The 19,796-nt window shown below is 49.7% G+C and overlaps 9 protein-coding genes across 9 annotated transcripts; 4 read left to right on the forward strand and 5 right to left on the reverse strand.

Moving 5' to 3' along the window:
- Nucleotides 1-42: 42 nt before the first annotated feature.
- F5J12DRAFT_362428 (Mdm33 family-domain-containing protein) lies at nt 43-1,513 on the reverse strand. Its single transcript, XM_051739053.1, has 2 exons — nt 954-1,513; nt 43-825 (listed from the first exon to the last, which is right to left on the reverse strand). The coding sequence occupies exons 1-2, from the start codon at nt 1,417-1,419 to the stop codon at nt 80-82; spliced, it is 1,212 nt and encodes a 403-aa protein (XP_051596490.1). The 5' UTR covers nt 1,420-1,513; the 3' UTR covers nt 43-79.
- A 970-nt stretch (nt 1,514-2,483) lies between these two features.
- On the forward strand, nt 2,484-3,986 carry F5J12DRAFT_854473 (uncharacterized protein). The gene is made up of 5 exons (XM_051746630.1): nt 2,484-3,000; nt 3,051-3,091; nt 3,139-3,230; nt 3,283-3,357; nt 3,418-3,986. Exons 1-5 carry the CDS (start codon nt 2,800-2,802, stop codon nt 3,927-3,929), a joined length of 921 nt encoding a protein of 306 aa, XP_051596491.1. The 5' UTR covers nt 2,484-2,799; the 3' UTR covers nt 3,930-3,986.
- A 683-nt stretch (nt 3,987-4,669) lies between these two features.
- F5J12DRAFT_854486 (uncharacterized protein) lies at nt 4,670-5,235 on the reverse strand. Its single transcript, XM_051746631.1, has 2 exons — nt 4,954-5,235; nt 4,670-4,902 (listed from the first exon to the last, which is right to left on the reverse strand). Exons 1-2 carry the CDS (start codon nt 5,015-5,017, stop codon nt 4,751-4,753), a joined length of 216 nt encoding a protein of 71 aa, XP_051596492.1. The 5' UTR covers nt 5,018-5,235; the 3' UTR covers nt 4,670-4,750.
- Nucleotides 5,236-5,397: 162 nt separating this feature from the next.
- F5J12DRAFT_362398 (phytanoyl-CoA dioxygenase) lies at nt 5,398-6,988 on the forward strand. Its single transcript, XM_051739052.1, has 6 exons — nt 5,398-5,507; nt 5,561-5,749; nt 5,804-5,990; nt 6,042-6,159; nt 6,222-6,440; nt 6,494-6,988. The coding sequence occupies exons 2-6, from the start codon at nt 5,672-5,674 to the stop codon at nt 6,711-6,713; spliced, it is 822 nt and encodes a 273-aa protein (XP_051596493.1). The 5' UTR covers nt 5,398-5,507; nt 5,561-5,671; the 3' UTR covers nt 6,714-6,988.
- Nucleotides 6,989-7,194: 206 nt separating this feature from the next.
- Nucleotides 7,195-9,892, reverse strand: F5J12DRAFT_772809 (MFS general substrate transporter; the record flags this gene model as incomplete). Its single annotated transcript, XM_051742273.1, has 19 exons — nt 7,195-7,485; nt 7,545-7,678; nt 7,740-7,932; nt 7,990-8,048; nt 8,096-8,110; nt 8,159-8,183; nt 8,237-8,279; nt 8,338-8,405; nt 8,457-8,528; nt 8,582-8,630; nt 8,690-8,769; nt 8,823-8,896; nt 8,947-9,021; nt 9,066-9,089; nt 9,144-9,230; nt 9,279-9,308; nt 9,358-9,461; nt 9,512-9,579; nt 9,670-9,892. The coding sequence occupies 19 exons, from the start codon at nt 9,890-9,892 to the stop codon at nt 7,325-7,327; spliced, it is 1,584 nt and encodes a 527-aa protein (XP_051596494.1). The 3' UTR covers nt 7,195-7,324.
- A 189-nt stretch (nt 9,893-10,081) lies between these two features.
- Nucleotides 10,082-10,517, forward strand: F5J12DRAFT_854510 (uncharacterized protein; the record flags this gene model as incomplete). Its single annotated transcript, XM_051746633.1, has 1 exon — nt 10,082-10,517. The coding sequence occupies exon 1, from the start codon at nt 10,245-10,247 to the stop codon at nt 10,512-10,514; it is 270 nt and encodes an 89-aa protein (XP_051596495.1). The 5' UTR covers nt 10,082-10,244.
- A 933-nt stretch (nt 10,518-11,450) lies between these two features.
- On the reverse strand, nt 11,451-12,012 carry F5J12DRAFT_854514 (uncharacterized protein; the record flags this gene model as incomplete). Its single annotated transcript, XM_051746634.1, has 3 exons — nt 11,451-11,715; nt 11,789-11,820; nt 11,885-12,012. 3 exons carry the CDS (start codon nt 12,010-12,012, stop codon nt 11,600-11,602), a joined length of 276 nt encoding a protein of 91 aa, XP_051596496.1. The 3' UTR covers nt 11,451-11,599.
- Nucleotides 12,013-14,653: 2,641 nt separating this feature from the next.
- F5J12DRAFT_896345 (glycosyltransferase family 57 protein) lies at nt 14,654-17,377 on the forward strand (the record flags this gene model as incomplete). Its single annotated transcript, XM_051747928.1, has 9 exons — nt 14,654-14,778; nt 14,840-15,252; nt 15,323-15,485; nt 15,549-15,723; nt 15,776-15,860; nt 15,911-16,073; nt 16,132-16,710; nt 16,773-16,902; nt 16,964-17,377. The coding sequence occupies 9 exons, from the start codon at nt 14,654-14,656 to the stop codon at nt 17,375-17,377; spliced, it is 2,247 nt and encodes a 748-aa protein (XP_051596497.1).
- A 75-nt stretch (nt 17,378-17,452) lies between these two features.
- F5J12DRAFT_362733 (FMN-dependent alpha-hydroxy acid dehydrogenase) lies at nt 17,453-19,259 on the reverse strand. Its single transcript, XM_051739054.1, has 7 exons — nt 19,019-19,259; nt 18,844-18,968; nt 18,577-18,788; nt 18,099-18,519; nt 17,994-18,048; nt 17,762-17,938; nt 17,453-17,703 (listed from the first exon to the last, which is right to left on the reverse strand). The coding sequence occupies exons 1-7, from the start codon at nt 19,158-19,160 to the stop codon at nt 17,528-17,530; spliced, it is 1,308 nt and encodes a 435-aa protein (XP_051596498.1). The 5' UTR covers nt 19,161-19,259; the 3' UTR covers nt 17,453-17,527.
- Between the last annotated feature and the right edge of the window lie 537 nt (nt 19,260-19,796).

The following is a 19,796-nucleotide window of genomic DNA, read 5'->3' on the forward strand; positions in this document are numbered from 1 at the left end:
TGTAAGAAGTGCTTGATGAAGTGTTGCGGGAAGAATATTGTTAGATCTACGTCGGTATAATGGCGTCCTCTCGGAAATTTCAACTATCAAATAGACTTCGGGTTAACAGCGAGATTGCACTGCCTGCTACTGCGCTCCCTGCAATGAGAACGAGCTCGCGAGTCCCAACAGCCCCAAACCATGGATGTGATATGAATGTCCGCCTCGGGAGTTCTGGTGCCCTCGACTGCTCTTGCTGCTCGACTAATGCAGAGACAGAGGGAACTTCATGAACATGTTCTGCGACACCACTGAACAATTCCGCAAGTAGGCGTTCCTGGTTAACCAGACGTTCCTCTATCCTCTTCGCCCCTTCGTCAACCATTGCCTTTGTCTCTGACCCTAGCTCTTCCACTTTCCGTTCAAAAGTCTGAGCAAGGCGCTTCCTCTTCCACGGTTCAACGAACACGATCGCTGCCACAAAGACCACCAAGTTCACGCCCAGAGCCGCGAGCGATCCATAGGTCGACGCGCTCCGGATCTTGTCGCTCCACACCTGCTCCTCATGATACCGTGCCAAAATCGCCCGCATGAGCGCACTGAACTCCCGCTCGACTGAATCTTCGGACGCAGCAACCGCAGCCTTCGCCCGAGCCTCGTCCTGCTCTCGCGCATGGTCAGCACGGACAAGGGCCGTGAACCGGGACACGTCCTCGTCGCTCCAGCTCGATTTGCGCTGCAGCAGCTCGTTCACGTCACGCTGTGCGACTGCACGCTGGATGACGGCTTTATCATACGCAAGTTTCGCAGACCGAGCTGCTTCTCGAGCGGCCTTGATCCTTGCCTCTGTACATTAAGACAAGAAATGAGAAAAAAAGCAGCAGAAAGAAAGAAATTCATTAGCACTAGGTTTTCACTGATAATACAAGGGCAAAAGCAGAATGTAAAGTTAAGCAAAGGAGACATGTGCACACCTTGCTCGACAACTTGTCGCTTTAAGACGTCAATAGCATCGTACCCCGTCGCGCGGTTCAAGTGTCCTCCGAGCTGAGAGAACGTCGCCTTTGTCTTTGTAGAGAATACATCGGCACGTTCTCGTACTGTCGTCACAGCAAGGTGTGCCCACTCCCGCATGCGTCCGTTGAAGGCGCTGACGCTGTCCGTAGGTTGAGGAGTGTCAAAGGAATCCGGGGTTGCCGTCGTGGAGGTCGATGCATCCGAGACAGTAGTATCGCGCGAGCTTTCTGAGGGAGAATTGACACGATCCTCTCCGAGGGTTGGTTTCTGGCCAGCAGACGTTGGATTGGTGTTAGTTTTTGAACTGCTAGTACTGGCAGTGGTAGTAGCGCTTGTCCCCACCGTGACTGCTCGAGAAGACCGCGACAGCCGGGAAGGCAGGTGAGCACACACGCCATTGCGAATACTCGTCCGCAACATCATCGGAAGGGTCGTCCTGGATGTGCCTTAGCCGGGTATGACCGGTTTGGGCTGAGCGGCGTGAGCTTCGATACAGGGACACTCCAAGTTGCACTTTTGGTTTCGCCAAGCATGTCCGAGTCGCAAACGGCGGTCAACACTCGCCTCAAACCAATTCTCCAAGCGCCGCACGCAATGCTGACTGCTCTAACTCACAGGGGAGACTTTACTAGCAGCAATGTTGCGGGTGCACATCTGTTCTCGTCAGTTGAATACAACTATGTAATTGCCATTTGAAAGGGCAGTCGTCGGTTACTGAGGTCCCACTTTCACAGAGGTTGCACCCAGTCCTGGTGTAGTAGCATGCTGGGATCTTACAAAGTACGGCCGTCATGGAAACCTGGGAGTGCTCCTCGCAGAACAGACCCAAATTTAGTCTGGAAAAAAAGATCTTGCGGGGTGTCGTAAGCTAAGCAACTTCGCACCGGAGCCGCAATTTGGAAGGACATTTCAGAATGGCCAGTTAGCGGTCATCTTCGATTGACTGAGCGCGGACATTGTGATTGAAGAAAGATCCGGTGAGGTTGCAGCGAGTGGTTTTCTCTCGCCACACATCATCTCCAGCACACCTTTTGACAGACGCTCGTTGGGAAACAGTGATAACGAGATATCGAAAGCATGTCGCAAAAGTGACGCAAACGACGACGGTCAGTACTTGCATCAGACCAATCGAAAATTTCGCGCTTCGTGCAAACTACTCCAACTTTCAGGGAGACTCTACCAAAGGTACGTGTGTGCGTCTGTTCTCGTAGCTGCATCATATTTGACAACACTTGCCATTTGGAACGACAATTTTATTCGTTGGTTATCGGCCGCGGTTAGTAGGTTCCACGGGTCCAACTGTACCTAGTCCGCGGCCCTCTGCGCTAACTCGAGGTGCACTTCCTACTTAGGTCGACTGTATGAATTGACTCGTCAGACGCCACTCCGAAACACCAGGTAAATTGCTCCTCTGTTAATTCTTTTTCCCTTTGTGAGCGTGTTTTGCTGATCGAACTGTGGAGCCTAACTGCGACCCACCCCGAATTAGAAAAAAATGGCAAGTATCGCGTTGGTGCTTCCAGCGAGGTCCCTTATCCGACTTCGATGAGAGGTTCGACGCAAGCCCCTTGCAGAGACAGTATGCGGTTGGCTGAGCTACCCATGCCCAATGCAGTGATTATAGACACACGGTATTTCTTCCATTTGGCGGAAGTAATTTTCGGGTGAGATACACTGGTACCTTTCAGGTTTCACAAATCAAGCCAGGCATCGTGTTGAGCACCACGGTCTTCCCCTCTTTTAAAGAGCAGTGCCCGTACACTTCAACAAGGCCCTAATCTCTTCTCACTCAACCCGTAATCCATGGATTCCCCGGATATCTCAAGTGCTGACAGTGTTTCATTCAGAGTTGGCTCAGCGCAGATAGTCCATGTTCCCCCGTTAGACCCCAGTATCTACTCACTCACTTCTGATGAAGCCGATTTCTTCAAGGCTGCGACTGGGATTGAGGACGATGAAACGTTAACGGCACACATTTTGATGGCTCAAGAAAGAGCCTACAAGGTCCGTTTCGCCTCGTTTCGCATAGTTCCACATCGCTAACTACTAAACAGGTTGCGCCGTATCCTTGCATCTATTTTTTCGGATTTTTAAGGTGAGCAAAGCCATTCGTAGACTGGGTAAAGCTCACGTGCGTTCCAGGATGGACATTACGAAGCTACCTGTGTACAGTGATATATTAGCTATAGGTCGCGAGCGCACAGATCCTATCTTCCTCGACCTCGGGTGCTGTTGTAAGTTATCCGGGGTGGTACATACTTACCTTTGCTAACGCCGGATGGACAGTTTCGGTGGAGTCCAGGAGAGTTGCATTTGATGGTTTTCCCGCTCGCGGTATAATATCGTCGGACATAAAGGAAGGTAGGGTACTCTTTTTTCACTTGTGTGAATCCATCACTTACGATCATTTGTCAATGACAGAATTCCTGGAACTCAGTCACTTCTTATTCAGAACATCAAAAGATACGTGGGCTGGCCACTTCGTTTCGGGAGATGCACTGGATCCCGAGATGCTGTCTGTTGCACCTGTCGCCCGTGGGTCTAGACTAGGATCACCGCCTGACCTGTCGACTTTGACGTCGCTCAATCCTCTTCATGGTCACTGCTCCGTCATCCATACCTCATATTTCCTACACTTGTTCAGTGAAGAGCAACAGCTACATCTAGCACGTGCACTCGCTGGATTATTGTCTCCAGAACCAGGTTCCATTATCTGCGGTTTCCAGTCCGGCAGGAAAGAGAAAGGAAATGTCCCAATGGCCTTTGGAAGCAGCGAACTCCCTCTCTTTTCCCACTCCCCGCAGAGTTGGATAGAATTGTGGGATGGAACGGTGTTCGAAAAGGGAGAGGTAGAAGTCAATGCCAATGTGAGGGAAGTTTTCCTTATGGGTCAAAGGTTGAATGTCTTGGCTTGGTCCGTTAAGAGGTTGTAGTGACTGCATGTACTCCTAGGCTAGGAGAAGTATATTTGTACATGTTTTGTCCCTGCAGAACGCGACGAGGGAAGCTTGAGCTAGAAGCTTGAAGCTTCAAGTGCGCAACGTCCCAGCTGCAGGGCATTTGTGGACGGCCCTTAACTTGAAGTCCAACGGTCATCGACAAGTTCTTACCTGAAGGCATGTTTAACGACAGTGTCGACCTAGTTGTACGGGGCGCGTTCGAACATGACTGACGTCGGATTGTGCCAGAGCCGGTCGCAGGGAAGCCACAAAGCCTGGATCCTCGATTGCCACTTCATTGGCAGACGGCGAATCGATCGACAAGTATGGATCAACGTTATACATCATTTGCTAAATAGCATCCATGTTTTGATCGCAGACATGTCGCATTGCTCCGAATACAAAGCCGAGGAATATGAAATGAAATCTATCCCCTCCGGGTGGTGCGCTTCCTCGTGCTGGAGGTGGTGGTGTTGAGCGAGGCGGCCGAGGAAGAAGACTTCGAATTGAATAATCAGATTTCCATGCCTAAGTTCTTGAGGTCACGGGTATGATGATTTTTTAAAATTTCGCGGGTCGCTAGTCTAAAACTGTTTAGGACAATACACTTCCTTGACACTTACTGAACAGGAAAACAAACTCTGGGATGATCGTCGTGCCGATGCCATAGAGGGTGGTGATCCTCTTCTTCACATACTTCTGCTTATTCGACTGAAGGTATGTTGAGGGTCACTTATCCCTCAAGGTTGACTCAACAAGTGTGGGTAGGAGTTCCAAGGGCGGATCGTAAATCAACGCGGTGCCCTTGCCTTTCACTATCCAAAGAGGACGGCCCGCTCTACCAAGGTCACGAGTGACCAGCCAGAGCTTAGCATCGACGAGCCAGAACTTAGCATTACCAAGAAGCTGGGTTGTCGGACGTTATCCAAATGTTTGTAGAAAAAGGCGACTCCTATACTATTCAAACGTACGTGGGGGAATGTTCCCCGTGTGTTCCGCTCATGACTTATACTGATAGCCGCCGTAAAGGTCCTCATGGAAGAAGTGAGAAGTAAATAGAAAGGACCTAGATAATGCAACATGTCAACCTTGCCTTGCCAATCTCAGATGCGCTGGGAATCTGATGACGCCTTCAAACTCGTCAAAGCCAGGAACGGCGCGCCACAGGGTATGCCGAACGAAGCAGAGTAGAAAAGACTACGACAGAAAAGGAAAGGTACCCTATATGTACTTTCCACCATTGCTCACGGTATCGCCGTTCTGAGTTTGGTTGTGTTAGGGGAAGCGAAGGGAAGGGATGAAAGATTCTCCATCAGTTATCATATTTACTGATGCGTTACCGGGTGCATGGCGGTAGCTCAGACGTGGACATTGGCAGTGCCGAGGGTCGGCGTGCATCGCTACCGACAAAACAGCCGTTGCCAAAAGTGCACCAGAAAAAGGCAGAGGGAAAAAGGCTATGGAGAGCGAAGGGGAAGAAGTGATAGATATTGAGAGTGCTAAAGAAGAAGCAGCCAAAACACCGACGAAAACAAAACAAAACAAAACTCCTAAGTCGGGGGTAGTTTTGAGGTGAGGTTTCTGTTCTCGAAGCCATAGTTATCTCAACCAACCTGCCAAGAAAGGGGACATGCCAAATTGTACTCTGAAGATTTAAAAAGCTGAAAAGATGGTCGAGGAGAACCAGAAACCATATTCCACGCGTCACAAAGCCTACATCCTTCCGAATATACACAATGGTCTTCCACAGTCGCATCGCACTTGCTGAGGACTACGACCTCTCCCAGTCCCAGATTGATGAGTACCAGAACAATGTTTGTTCCGTACTTGTGCTGAATGGAGTTGTCTTTGCTGACGGAAACCCCCAGGGCCACATCCTGCTCAGGAATGTCATTCCTAAATCGGCGATCCCTGAATTGCGCGTTGCCGTCTTGCGAGCCCACGAAGCTCTCAAAGCCGAAGAGGAGGACTTCCAGAAGGCGTTCCGCATCACCCAAAACCAATGGCAAATCAACGACGTCGTGCGTGCTCATGTCTTGTCTAAGCGCTACGCAGGTGCGTTCATGATGATCAGGCACCAACCTCATGCTCACGGTGAAGGACAAGGAATCGCTGCGAAGTTGTTAGGTTGTCGTGACGTGCGGATTTATCACGACATCACCTTCTTCAAGGACGGTCTTGGTAAAGGCAAACGGACACCGTGGCACCAGGACGGGCACTACTGGTGAGTGACCTCTTTCTAAATGCTAGCTCTGAACGTACAACGAGTTGTGCCCGTGGTGACAGGCCCCTTGACACGGACAAGTGCATAACCCTTTGGGTTCCGCTGATAGATTGTCCGGTAGACATGGGTCCTATGTCGTTTGTGTCGGGTTCACACCTCAGTAGACATGCTGAGCATCTGCCGATTTCTGATGAGAGCGATGAATATATCAGAAATTTGGTCGAGAGGGAAAACCTTTCCGTGCACCCCGCGCAACATATGAACGCAGGAGATGCGACATTGTAAGTATCTCGCTCCTACCTGTCGGAAATCAGGCTTAGCACAATTATTGTAGCCACTCTTGCTGGACGTATCATGCTGCGGCATGCAACACGACAGAAAATACTAGAATTGCTTTCGCTATCGCGTACTATGATGCCGATGCAACGATTCCCCTGCAACCGCCCACCAATGAATGGCGTGCTGCCAACCTGGCCAGGTGGTTCCCTGGGGCCGTACTCGGCGGGCCCGCGGCCACCGCCAAGAATCCTGCTGTTCTTTTTCCCTGTGATTGAGTATTCATTGATACCTGATGGAACGAGACTACCCCCCATTTTGCCGTGGTCTTTGGTAGGTGCTCGCATTCATCGTCGTGCTTGTATGATCAACCTAACGTCGTTCGCCAGGGGGGTCGGCAACTTGTCTCCCCTACCACGAACACAGATACTTGCCCGGTATTTATAGCGTAGAGGTTACAGTCGCACAGCTGGGAATAAATGATAGCACAAGGTGCAAAATAATTGTTCATCGGATTTCATCATACTATTGTAAACATTGTTATGAATTGGGTTACAAAAAATGTCAAAACATTGTTACGGACGAGATGCTGACATTATGCTGAAGGTGACTTACATGATGTAAGCTAGTCTCGGATACCACCATACTCACACTATTGAAAACTGGCACGACAGTAATGTTCACATAAGTACGTAAGTACGTAATATCGCATTTGAAAAATACCTTTGTGGTATTGTAATGCAGTTTCATGACACTGCCCGAACAATTGTAACTACATTATCTTGATGCCCATTTTTGCAAAGGCTCTCAGTTAGCAACTACCATGGCAAAAGAATTGGCACCCCAAGCACCTAAGATGCACAAAAACAGACATAGTACTTCCAAGTTATCAAAGTGTGTACCTAAAACTCTCTTTGTCTAGAACTTCACTTCCCTCCATCTTCCCCTGCTGCTGGAGAGCATCTTTACGAGCATTGATGCGTCGGTATGTCAGTGCTATGATAGGCACAGCGATCATACCCATCGCCAAAAACATGATTTCGATGCCAACTAGTAGGTTATGACTTCAGTGTCATCAGGATCAACTAACAGAGCAAAGTGACACGAACGTCCAAGGAGATATCTCGGTGCGTCTTGGCTGCGGAAAATATTTGACGCGATCGCTCCCCCTAAGTTGCCCATGCAGATCACTAATGCCATTCCAACCGCTCGCTTGCACTTCCCCTCCAAGTTGTTTGCCAGCCTTTGATACAAAGCATGGTTACACGATAATTCACGGTACCTTACGCCAGGTTAGACCCTACCATATTATGGAACCTACCCCTCCAGTATATGGTCCAGCTACGCAGAGGTAGGTCCCGAAGTACTTCACGCCATTTGGCACATCAGTGATGTTGATGATAAAGCCCACGATGGCTATCACTTGCGAGGCGAATATGAAGGGTGAGCGTCGTTGCATCCTGTCGGATAAGTCTGCAATGACAAGGAGAACGATGACTAAGTTGGAAGTCAACATGTGAGCCTGATCTCAGAACTATGCTATGGCACCCTCACCGCCGAAGACGTATGGTGGCACGGAAAGCAATTGACTCGTTGAAGTGGTGTATCCGAAGCTTTTAACAGTCAGCAAATGCCTGCCTTGGAGGGGGGCCAGACATACTTGTTGATAATCGATCTTTTACTCTCGTCAATTTACTGACTGTCATTACTAGACGAGACTCACGGGAGAAAGTATGTGATGCCGTAAACTGGGTTCCATTTCCATTCAATACTTGAGTGCAAGTAGCCTGGAGTTACTTACGAGGCACCGTAATTGACATTTGTACAATACACATCGCCCATACCTTCGCCACAACGTGAGTCCACCTCTGTAAATCCGGCAAGTGATATCTTACTACATACCTGCCAATCCGTAAAGGCTGCTCGTACTTGTGCAGCTACATCACCCTTCTCATCCACTTCGGAAAACTCTGCAGCCTCATTACAGGTCTGAAATGCACCAGAAGGATAAAGGTGCTCACCTCTTCGTTGGGTGATATATTGTTGCTCTTTCGGCGTCAGGAATTTGGCCGTCGATGGATAATCCACCATTACTGTGTTGCTGGTCTATGGCTATTGTTTTACCCGGGACAAGGGATGAACGTACCAAACAGGGCGACGGAACCTACTACGATTGTAGCTATACCTTCAAGGATCTAAGGCAAGTTTTGTTGGCGTGTCAGGGAGCGGCCCAATCGCAGTATGGAAGACGCACGAAAATCCACGACCAACCCTGATACCCTCCGTCTCCATCCATGAAATTGATGCCATATGCAAGTATTCCAGAGAAGGCGCCTTGCGAGGAGAGTTAGCTACTAAATCCAAATCAAGATATGCATCAAATGCACCAGCTGAAGTTGCTGCTCCAAGGAAGAGTGCGAACCGGCGTTGAAGCATATACTTCGGATACCACATTGTGAGGCTCGAAGACAGACATTAGAAAGGCAGAGAGAGGTTATAGTAAAAAGGTACTAGTATGCAACGCCAGGATAAAAACCACTTTCTGCGATTCCCAAGCAGAAACGCACTCCAACCAGCTGAGCGTAGCTGAGACAATGTTAGCACAGGCAACACGAAATAGTATTGCTCACGTTTTTACGAAACCCATGGACATCCTGAGGAGCAGCACAAGTGAGCCGAGGATATCGCATTTGAGTTCATACTCTTACATAACGAGCCCCCAGAGGATCTGCTCAAAAATGTCGAGAGCATTAGAAAAAAGGGAATAGCCACTCACCATCGTACCCGCAAGCCATCTTTGAATTCTTTAGGTATGGTCTCACAACGCAAACGTGCATACTCACTTAGAAGGCGGGACAAATTGAATGATATAACTTGTGAGGAAGTCAGAGATGCGGGATTACACCCATTACAGATACACACTTGGCGGGGCAATCGAGAATGCTGAAAGACTGGACAACGACCGAGTTGCTTGTAGTTTCACAATTTGAATGGTAAACGAAATGACGTACTATGAAGAATAACGTCTGCAAAGATTCAAAACCAAGTGGTTCTCGTAAGAAGTGCGTAGACTTACTAAGGCAACATTGTATTGATTCCCATCAAGCCCGAGTTGCGTCATTAATCCGTCCAATTTAGCGTTACCTGGAAGGAATGAGTGGATCGCTTGCGAGCAATATAGACAAGCTAGCCTCACCAATGTTTCCTGGATATATCGTGCAACAACCACGCAACATTGCGGTATCTTAAAGAACGTACCGCGGTCCATGAAACAGAGTAGATACATCAAAGCAATGATGGGCATGAGTTTGAGGTCGACTTTGCGCCATAGTTGAGACTCCTCTTTGGGGATGAGAAGAACAGGAGCACGAGAGAACGATAAACCGGCCTCTGACTTCTCACCAGCAATGTGATCTTGCCGGACGTCGTCAGCATCGAAAGTGATTGACTGCTTCATGAACGGCGATGTTTGAAACAGTGCAGGCAGGCGGACGATCCTTATCTACACTAGCGGGGCCCCTTAAAATCCTTTCAGAAAACTATCCAAAATACTGGGTCCCCATGCCGCGCCAAATCAACTTCAGATTAGCCTGGCCATACCTGGAAAATGCAACACGCAGGGTGCTGAAAATAGACGGAGGTGGTCACGTTGCTCGAGAACGATGTGCTCCATAGAGATAATCTGTCAAAAATATGTCTTTTTCCCGCGCAAGGTCCAATGGATACCTTTAAGAGGTGTGCGTGCCTCCCAGGCTATGTATCCGGCATTCAGTAAATGGTGAGGTTGTATTCAGTCGCACAGCACAATAATGACAGGATTGTTGGGTGCCGTGGAGGTGGTTGGTTGGACTAGCCTATTGCGAAGAGCCATAGCCATCAATCGGTCCGAGGGCAGCAGCCAGTTGGTACTGTGTATCACATTACCTGATAAGTCCGACACGGGGCAGAATATGTGTCTTGCTTGCTACATCCCAATGTCATCATGGGGTCTGTTAGTGGTCTGTTCCAGTCGTGGTGTTCTCCAGTACGAAGGTGTGAATAAAGCATCCGTCAATTTCGGAGTGCCTGAAGTACCGTGAGGGAAAAGTGATGATCGGAAGAATCCGAGCTGAAAACTTCCAATCATAATTTGTCATCCGATCCTGGGATACGAACAAGGGAACTTCATGCATAGTTGGCATCACCAACGGGGGAGAGAGGCAAACTTTCATGGCCGAGAAGACCTCGTCGATGGTCTCTTGGGGTATACTACAGTGATTGTTAACCGTAGCTCTATGGCAAATGACTGATGTTTAGGTAGCAGAAACTTGTGCCCACTGCAAAACAACACGACTATTGCATAGGCATCCCTTATTCTTATTTACTGACCCAAAGTAGCCGGTTCTTCAGGTGCCGACGCACGTCCTATATTGCTACTCAAATTGTGAGTCTAAACAGTGGTACTAGGGGTGGTGGAAACTACGCACACCATATAATGGGTTTATTGTCGAACGCACCGCTCATCGAGGCCGCCGTGTCTGCCAGAGACATATTGCTCGGAGTCCTTGTCACTCTTGAGGCATCATGACTCATCTGTTTTCACCGCCTCCGCACTAACCAGATAGCTCCATCGTTTCCCTCGGAATGTTCAAAGGATCGATCCCTCCGAAGCGATCCCACCCTACTGATCGTCCGTCGGATGATACGTGGTTTGGCTCTATTGTGAGTATAACGTGTCTCAGGGCCCTTGGGCATAACGAGATATAATGATGGGCCAGGTAAGGTAGACACATCACGAGGTAGAATCCAAGGCGGACTTCGTGGAGACTGTGTACATGGATCAGAGGCGCAAAGCTTCAAGTTACGAAAGTAATCAAGAGGTCGTAGGATCACGGGTACAATGAACGGATCTTGGTAGACCAAGAAGGACATGCTAGTCTGTAGACCGTAAGTATACCGTAGTGCATCCCAGGACCCTCCGGTATAGCACGGAAGAATGATGACAGGTGTCTCGCCGCCATATCATCGCCGTTACCAGCAGACGAATGCAAAACAACCTATCCCTTCCAGTTAGTTGGTGCAGCAGGCCAGGACTTATCGTGCGCGGTAGCATCTACATACCTTGGTTTCAACCAGCGGACTGAGACGCAACCAAGCGGCCCGGTCGAGTGCGAAGTGTCGACCCTTATTTCCGTTTCGCCATTTGCATGGTCAGATTGTCGATGTACACCTGTAGTGTTGCGTTCTCCGACGTGAGTTTGTCAACGTCTGTCTGAACGTTGTGCACTCTCCCAAGCAGCGCTGGACGAGACGAGGTGTTTAAATAATAGCAAAGGGTTAGTGGGCAATGACCTGAACACCGTATTGCACATACCTTTCAAATCGTCCTGCGCTGCTGCGATTTCCCTGTATGCGATGTTGAAACAAGCTCGCTTGTCAATCCTGTGAACAAGAGCTGTACCAAACGCACTGCAAAACTTGTTCCTTCCTAATCGCATCCTTAACGATATCTTGTGTTTCAGGCTCTGATTCTCCCCATGCTGCAGACTCGTAAAATTCATTGAACGCCATCCGAGTATTGCGGGTATTCGCTGTCATGCAATGTCATGCACGGGCGATGATGATGTATTACACAGTGGGTTACCACCCCCAGAAGAGGGGTGCGCTACCATTTCCAGAAACATTCCCATCTCTGCGTGCCATCGGCGGCACAGTGGAGAAGAAACCTGGATACTGGTTATCTTCCCTCTCTATGTGGATATGCAGATGCTTACTACCACACCGCGGCGAGGGGTGTCGTCATCTTCCTAGATTTAAGTGGAAGTTAGCTGGTTCCTCTTCGCCCTGGAATGCATGTCTTGCAGTGCCAGCATTCTTGTGAAACCCCCTGCCGGAAGCGGCGTGTTGAAATGCAAATTCAGGCTCTCCCAAGGTAGTTTTTGGTCTTGACTCTTTATTTGGAGTCTTCGTTGTGGTATTCACTTTTCAATCCGTCGTACCGGGCTCCCCGGAATCCACACGATAACCAACAGTACGCAGATGATCGGGACACAAGCCACTGTTGTGATGGGAGACATGATGCATGAACCATCGTCCAATCCACGCTCACTGCCAATATTAGGAGAGCAGTGGTGCTTGCGATAGGATAGGCGGTTCTTTACAGCTCAGATCGGAGACCCAGTATTCATATTTGGGTCGACTTAGGTGCGCCATTCAGGCGATTCTGCCACACAGTGGTTCTGTAAGACATCCTTGCTTTCCCTGGTGGAAGTCCCCTAACTACATAGAAGATAGCAGTTCCTGCAAATGTACAGGTATGGATGTAGCGGTGCGGCTGCAGCAATCTGGATTTGGCATTCGTCAATGCGATATCCTATGTTGACGAGAATCAAGTACTCCGGAGGTTTGTAAGCCGGAGAGGGTGCACCACCCGCGCTGACACCCTCGAGAGTCCTCTGGTAGTCAGCCACAATACATGTGTAGCATTCCAATGTGATCCATGCTTCATTAGCTCGTGGCGCGTCATGGGCGCTGGATGTTGTGATCCGATCGGATGGAGGGCCACGATTTGCGCGGACTTGCGTGGTCTGCTTAGAAACGCCATCGTTAGCATCATTTTTTGGTACGACTCTTTAGTAAACGTACGGCCTTCAGATGAGGCTGCGCACAACAGGTATCAGCAACGCCCCTTTGGCTCCGGAGTTCGCGACTTCGGACAGACGGACATACTGCTCTAATAAGGGTAGTATGCAATGATAGTACTAGGCATTTTTGGCATGTGTTTGTCACTGAACGCTAATAGTCTCCCAAAGGGCTGCGGCAAGCGGAGCTGGGGCGAGTATAAAATAAACCGGTGGCACCAATACAACCCTGCCGCAGGTCAGACGCGTCCTTGCCCACTATCGCGAATTATCATGCGTCCAACGCTACTTTATTTCTGCGTTGTGTCTCTCCTCTCCGTCGTCGCCGGTGTTGCCGTCCCGGGGTCAAGCTCTTGGAGTTTTGCTAGCGTTGCACAGAAGGAGCGGTGCACCCCAACAGGCAAGTTCTGCCCGGGGTATGGTGAAGCAAATTGCTGCAGCGGTAAATGTGATGTGCTCCGCGGGCCCGGCTTCGTTCGCATTGGTATATGTTCTGTGAGTTTCTCAGCCGGCGTTCCCATGCGTTGATCTTTACGCCCCCTCCAGCAGTAATCATTCATTACTTCGTTGCCAACACGCACACTCGTTGGGAGTTGAGTACTAGTTTCCGATCAGTCGGAAAACTTGCCATGGCCAGCCACTGGGGATTATGATGTGTGGGGAAAATGTTTTGCCCTCGCTATTATGTACACGGATGCCCATTCTTGATTCTGAAGCAAGGGATGACGAGAGTGGATTGAACTCTCCATTTTTGGTCCTTGATGCCGTATAATATGGGGAGTCGCTGGACATGCGTAGAAAGTTCAACCGAACAGTGCCGTGGAACAGCCGGTGCTATTTTATACCTATTCTATTCAATTTGACAGAAGTTGTCTCAGTAATTTCAGTCATGTCAGTCGGCAGACAGCCGAATAGCTATGGGTGTGGAGTCAAAAATGAAATGGGAGGCAGTTCTGCTGAGAGATCTGGATGGTGACATGTCACTTACAAGTAATGTGTCTTGCTCCAAGGGTCACCTACAGTGGACACAGACTGGGTACCATGCAGCTTGCAGCACTATTCACTAGGATCAACAAGGAAGTTTTTTCATCGCGTTACATACCTGTCAATAGGCAGCGCTAGAAAAGTTGGTGGCCTGCTAATTGATGCCAGTCCCAACTATATTTGTACTCCGACGTTCAAACCTTCCTTCAAAAGGATGGCTCGTTTCGCAGAGTTTGCTTCTGGAAACCAGCTCCAATGGAGTTCTGAGTCAGATGAACTCGTGAATATCCGAGCAAACAACCACCGGACTGTCAGTCGTCACAGCCTCGAGGGAATAACCTTCGGATGCCTCCCCCGAGCCGCACACTGGTTGGAGGAGGCAACCGACAGCCCACGAAGACACGATCCCGTTGTACGCTCCGTGCCCCATGCGATGGGCGTTAGAAGGCGGTGTTTTTTAAGGGCTTGTTTAAAGCCCCTAGAGTAGTCGTCAATGGACAGGGGTTATTCTCTCCCAATTGGGGCATACAAACAAGGCTGCAACCAGCTGCCACCTCACTGCCTCACACAACGACTGCACGCCAATTGGAAGAGACACACTGCCAGTGCAAACGATGCAGGATGCTAAACCCCCAACAAAGCGTTCTCGGGACAGAACTGTGTCGCTGGATGTACATCCCCAGTATCGAGCGTCCATGCGTAGCCGCGGCTCAACTCGCAGCCCAAAAGGCGCGGGCCCGTACGTGCTTGTACTAGAATGCGATATAAATCGTTGTTGATTTCAAGTACTTTGAAAATAGGTCTGATGCTGGGCCGTCCGAAATACTTTCTCCCATTCCACGACGCCACCCGTTGCACTCGTCCGAGAGTCTTACTTGGCTTCAAGTAGGTTCCTCGCATTCCGAGGCAGATTTCCAAGCGCGATGCATTTCTCCTGCCTCCGTTACTTCTTCTGTTGCCTCCACGTATCCATACTCGAGCAGCGCCAGCAAACGCCTTAGCTTCAGTGTGTTGCAACAGCCAGATTTGACTGCCCGGGGCTCACGGACTGGGTCGACACGGAGAGGCCAGGAAACTAGTCGGGATGACCCAGGCGCTGGAAAACGATGGGTCAGATGGATGCACAAGCAGGGGATGAAAGCGTGGGTCGTCCCTCTTGCTATTGCTACGTCGGCTTGGGTAAAGTGGAGCATAGGTCTGGGTGATTACTCCGGTACGTGCGTCGAAAATTTTCAAATGAAACTATTATCTTCTGGATAGTCTTTAATTCCAATCTTCGAAAGGTCATGCCACTCCACCAATGTTCGGTGATTATGAAGCTCAACGACATTGGATGGAGCTGGCCATACACTTAGCGCCCCAACAATGGTATACGTACGATCTACAATACTGGGGTCTCGACTATCCACCACTTACCGCCTATATATCCTGGTTGTGCGGGAAAGTGTGAGTATTGGGATGTCCATGCTCCCCGAGGCCACTTGTGCTGACGTCCGGCGTTTATGAAAGTGGATCACTTATCGACCCTTCGTGGTTCGCTTTCGAGGAATCTCGCGGGATCGAGACGTATAATAGCAAATTATTTATGCGCTCCACCGTCGTTGCGCTCGACATGCTGGTGTATGTTCCAGCCTTATATGGGTTCACGCGAATATGGCATAGGTCAAGGTCATTGAGGACACAGGTATTTGCTCTTACTTTATGCGTGGTGTAGATTGTTCAGGACGATGTAATAGCATGCATCACTCTTGATACTCTTATTTCAACCTGCTCTGCTTCTCATAGATTTTGGCCATTTCCAGTATAACTCGATCATGTTGGGTACGCGACCGGTGTCTGCTAATACGAGTCTAATGGCTGAAGTTACACAGGTCTGTCGCTCCTTGCCCTCAATTCATTCGCAGTTGGACTGGACCTCCTCGGTGCGGCATGCTTTGTCCTCAGTTTGGGATTCAAGCAGATGGCCCTCTATTATGCCCCTGTTATTGGATCTTATCTCCTTGGGAAATGCATTTTCCTTGGTCCAGTTCAAGGGTGAGCCTATCTCCGCACTCGGACGTTGCGGCGTAACTAAATAATACTGGCTCGCAAGAACCCGACTATTTATTCGTCTTGCTGTTGTTACGCTATCCTCGTTTATCCTTCTCTTTGCCCCATTCTTACCTCCGATTGCTCCTCTTTCGTCATTCTTCGCTGCCATATCGCGTATCTTCCCCTTTGCACGTGGCTTATTTGAGGACAAGGTGGCAAACTTTTGGTGCTTTACTAATGTCACCTTGGTGAAATGGAAGCAACTGTTCCTAGGGAAGGAAAGTCGACTTATCAAGCTCTCAGCTGCCCTTACAGTTGCCGGTTTTCTGCCTGCCGTATTTGGGCTCCTTTGGGGCTCATTCAAAATGCAACTGCGCACTCACCCCCAAGTCGTTTCCAGAGAGCGAGAAGCTCATGCTATCTCGTTCGTGACACCAGCGCGTGCCCCATCACCAACGTTGCCTTTATTGCTGTATGCTTTGCTTACGACATCGATGTCCTTTTTCCTCTTCTCGTTCCAAGTGCACGAAAAGACGATATTACTGCCGCTCTTACCACTCACATTGCTGCTTTCCGGTGCCACGGTTGGGGATGAGGTATATTCCTTGGGGATTCTAGGCAATGTGGTTGGTGTATTCAGGTGAGCGTACCGCATTAATCCCACCCCCCGGGAAAATTGACGCTGTTTCGCGCGGGATGTAGTATGTGGCCTCTGCTGAAGAGGGACGGACTTGGTGTGCAGTATATCGCCACACTACTTTTGTGGTGCCGACTCGTTGGTTATAACCCGTTCTACCTGAGATTTGATTCATTTGTCGGTCTACTATCCACCGTATGTGTCCCACCTTCTACGTGTTCGATCTTGGGCTAAACGAGTAATCGGGAACAAAAAGGCCGTCAATGCAGCGATGATACTTCTTCATCTCCTGGAACTCGTCGTGACACCACCAAATCGTTACCCTGATTTGTTCCCTGTCCTCAACGTACTTGTCAGCACGCCTGTCTTTGGGTTCATATGGCTTTGGAGCATAAAACGGGGTATCGAAGTTGGCTGGGCACTAGGCGGGCTGCCAGGATCTGGCACCGACAGAGGTTTTAAGGATCACGATGAGGGAAATCCGGCAGAAGAGTTGCTCAATTTGCCGACTGCGGGTCCGGTGAAGAGTGTGCGGAGGGAGCACGGAGCCCGTGCGGTCAGTCTTGGGCATGCGAGCGGACTGACGTTGGCTAGTACCAGTGGATACAGAGATCCTCGGCGGAGAGCTGTCGATCGGCTAAGGGAAAGTAGTGTTGGCTTAGATGAGTAAAAGATGGTGAGTAGGACACTCCATTTATTTACGGTATCGTTAGCTTGGTAATTTCGTCTCCCTACTCAGATCTAGGATTCCGTATATCGTACATCACATGGCATAGAGAATCACATCTTCTATCAGGTTCCCGATCACCAGTCTCCACGTTCACAATTTGTAATGCAAGGTTGCCAGGACTTCGTCCTTCTTCCCGATGATATCTTTGACAGAGCCATACCCACACAAACCAAGGTTCATGTGCATTTCGCATATCGTTTGCAGCAAGATCTGTTCGACTCCCTCCTGCCCTGCAATAGCAAGACCATACATGGCAGGTCGGCCGACTACCATATGGGAGAGTAAATCAACCAAAGCGAATGAATCGGACACGGATATACCCACTGAGAACGCCTTGAGCACCTATTGCGAGCGCTTTAAGGACATCGCTGCCCGTTCGCACCCCGGAATCGAACAGGATAGTGAGCTTGCCGGACTTCTGTGCCGCTTGAACTTCGTGGGACCTCATTATGTTGTCAAGCGCATCCAGAGAGGCGATGGCGCCGTCAACTTGCCGACCACCTAGGACATGCGTTGCATATCATGACTCGTTCGAAGAGGTGCTAGGAAGGCTTACCGTGATTGGACACTATGATCCCGTCAATGCCCTGCGTAATTGCCTTTTCTGCATCCTACAGAACAAGTGAGCCCAATACCAACGCAAAGCGTTCGTTGCACAAACATCAACACGTTGGATCCCCTTCAGGACAATGGGTCCCTCCCAGTTATCTCTAATAAACTTCAATTGATCCCACGTCCTGAACGCGCCCGAGTTCACCTCCGCCAACCACTCCTTCCCGAGCGACATGTTGCGCAGGACTTCTTCGTCACCCTGTTCGAGACCAGCCATTCTGATCTTCTCGGGTTCGACTGGGAACTTTGTTCTCTCATTCTCGCGTGGCGGCAGGCCAAAGCGTTTCATGAACACCGGGTCTGATGTCCCAACTTGAATGCCGACACCGCATGCAAAGGGCAGGTACGCGGTTCCCAGGTCGTGTGGGCGCCAACCAAGAATCATCGTATCCAAGGTGATCACGAGCGCAGTGAAGCCGTTCTCTTTTGCACGTTTCAACAGTGACAGTGTGACCTCAGTTGTGCGGGGCCTTGCATTTGGCATCAACCTCTGAGATTACGAAAGACGTATGATGATCGATACCCACCAGTAGAGCTGGTACCACCTATGCCCGTTTGGACCATTAGCCTTGGCGACATCTTCTATAGAGCGACAGGATGCTGTGCTCATTATGAAGGGGACACCGACTTTGCCCGCTGCGCTTGCTGTTGCGAGCTCGCCATCTGCATGCAGAGCACCCTGTACACCGATTGGAGCTACCAAGAGCGGCGAAGGGTATGTCACTCCAAAAATGGTCGTCTGGGATCGTTATGGTTAAACACGTCCAGGCTGTCAAGGGACCTCTGTCGCTTACCTCTATATTCCGATTGGTTACATCCACGAGCATGCGGGGTACTAACTTATAGTTCTCAAATGCTTTTGTGTTCGCCCGGTCCGTCGAACACGTCCCAGCACTCCCGAACGTGTACATGTATGCAGCTGGTCATTATTGAACGATATAGTCTTGCAAGTGATGAAGGTGAACTTACCCATGTGGTCCTTCATAGCTTCCCTGGCTTTCTCTTCGATTGTCTTTATATCCACAGTACCCAGGATTGGCGGGTGGCCCTGTACATAGACATCTACCAAGTACTTGGTCCATTTGTTTGGAAGAGGCGCCTGGACGGTCATCTTCAGTAGCTAGTCGGTAGGGTAATAGATGAGGTAGACGAGGCAGATATCGGATCACGTAGGATTGCCAATACGACGTTTTCCGACTGCGAGTGCTTAGGGAACGTTTCTAAGGGTCTGAGGACGACGTTGCTACCAAGGAGAATTTAGAACAGGCGTGCACTTCGTCTGGAACTGCCACCTGCTTGACGCTGGTCTGATGCTCAGCCTCACACATAGCTTTGGCCGTGTCCACATGGATACGACTCGCGATCACGTCCTATACTACTTCCCCGAAAACCGCAAGCCTCCGGAAACTCAACATCAAGTCTACTGCTTTGTTCAGTTTCCATTCGCTGACCAGCTAGATCGATGCAGGCATTTACTCGTTTGCTTATTTACCTCCAATCGCACTACTTGCAAATTCGTGGTTTCAAGATCCATGGCGGTAACCTCGGTATTTACATCGGAAGGATTGTATTTGAACACCATCACGGCCCTTTATGTTCCTGAGATCTTCTATCTCGATTTACGTGCAAAGCATCAGGATTTAATGTTTTTTCTTATCTTACAAAGTGCAGAAAGAGCGTCGTGAAGCGCGAGGCATGTCGACGGAGGTCGTCCAGCACAATGCCTATCATACTCTGCGGTGTGTTC

The sequence above is a fragment of the Pisolithus orientalis genome, assembly GCF_024613125.1.
Source record: "Pisolithus orientalis strain OTSU chromosome Unknown F5J12scaffold_38, whole genome shotgun sequence".
NCBI lineage: Eukaryota > Fungi > Basidiomycota > Agaricomycetes > Boletales > Pisolithaceae > Pisolithus > Pisolithus orientalis.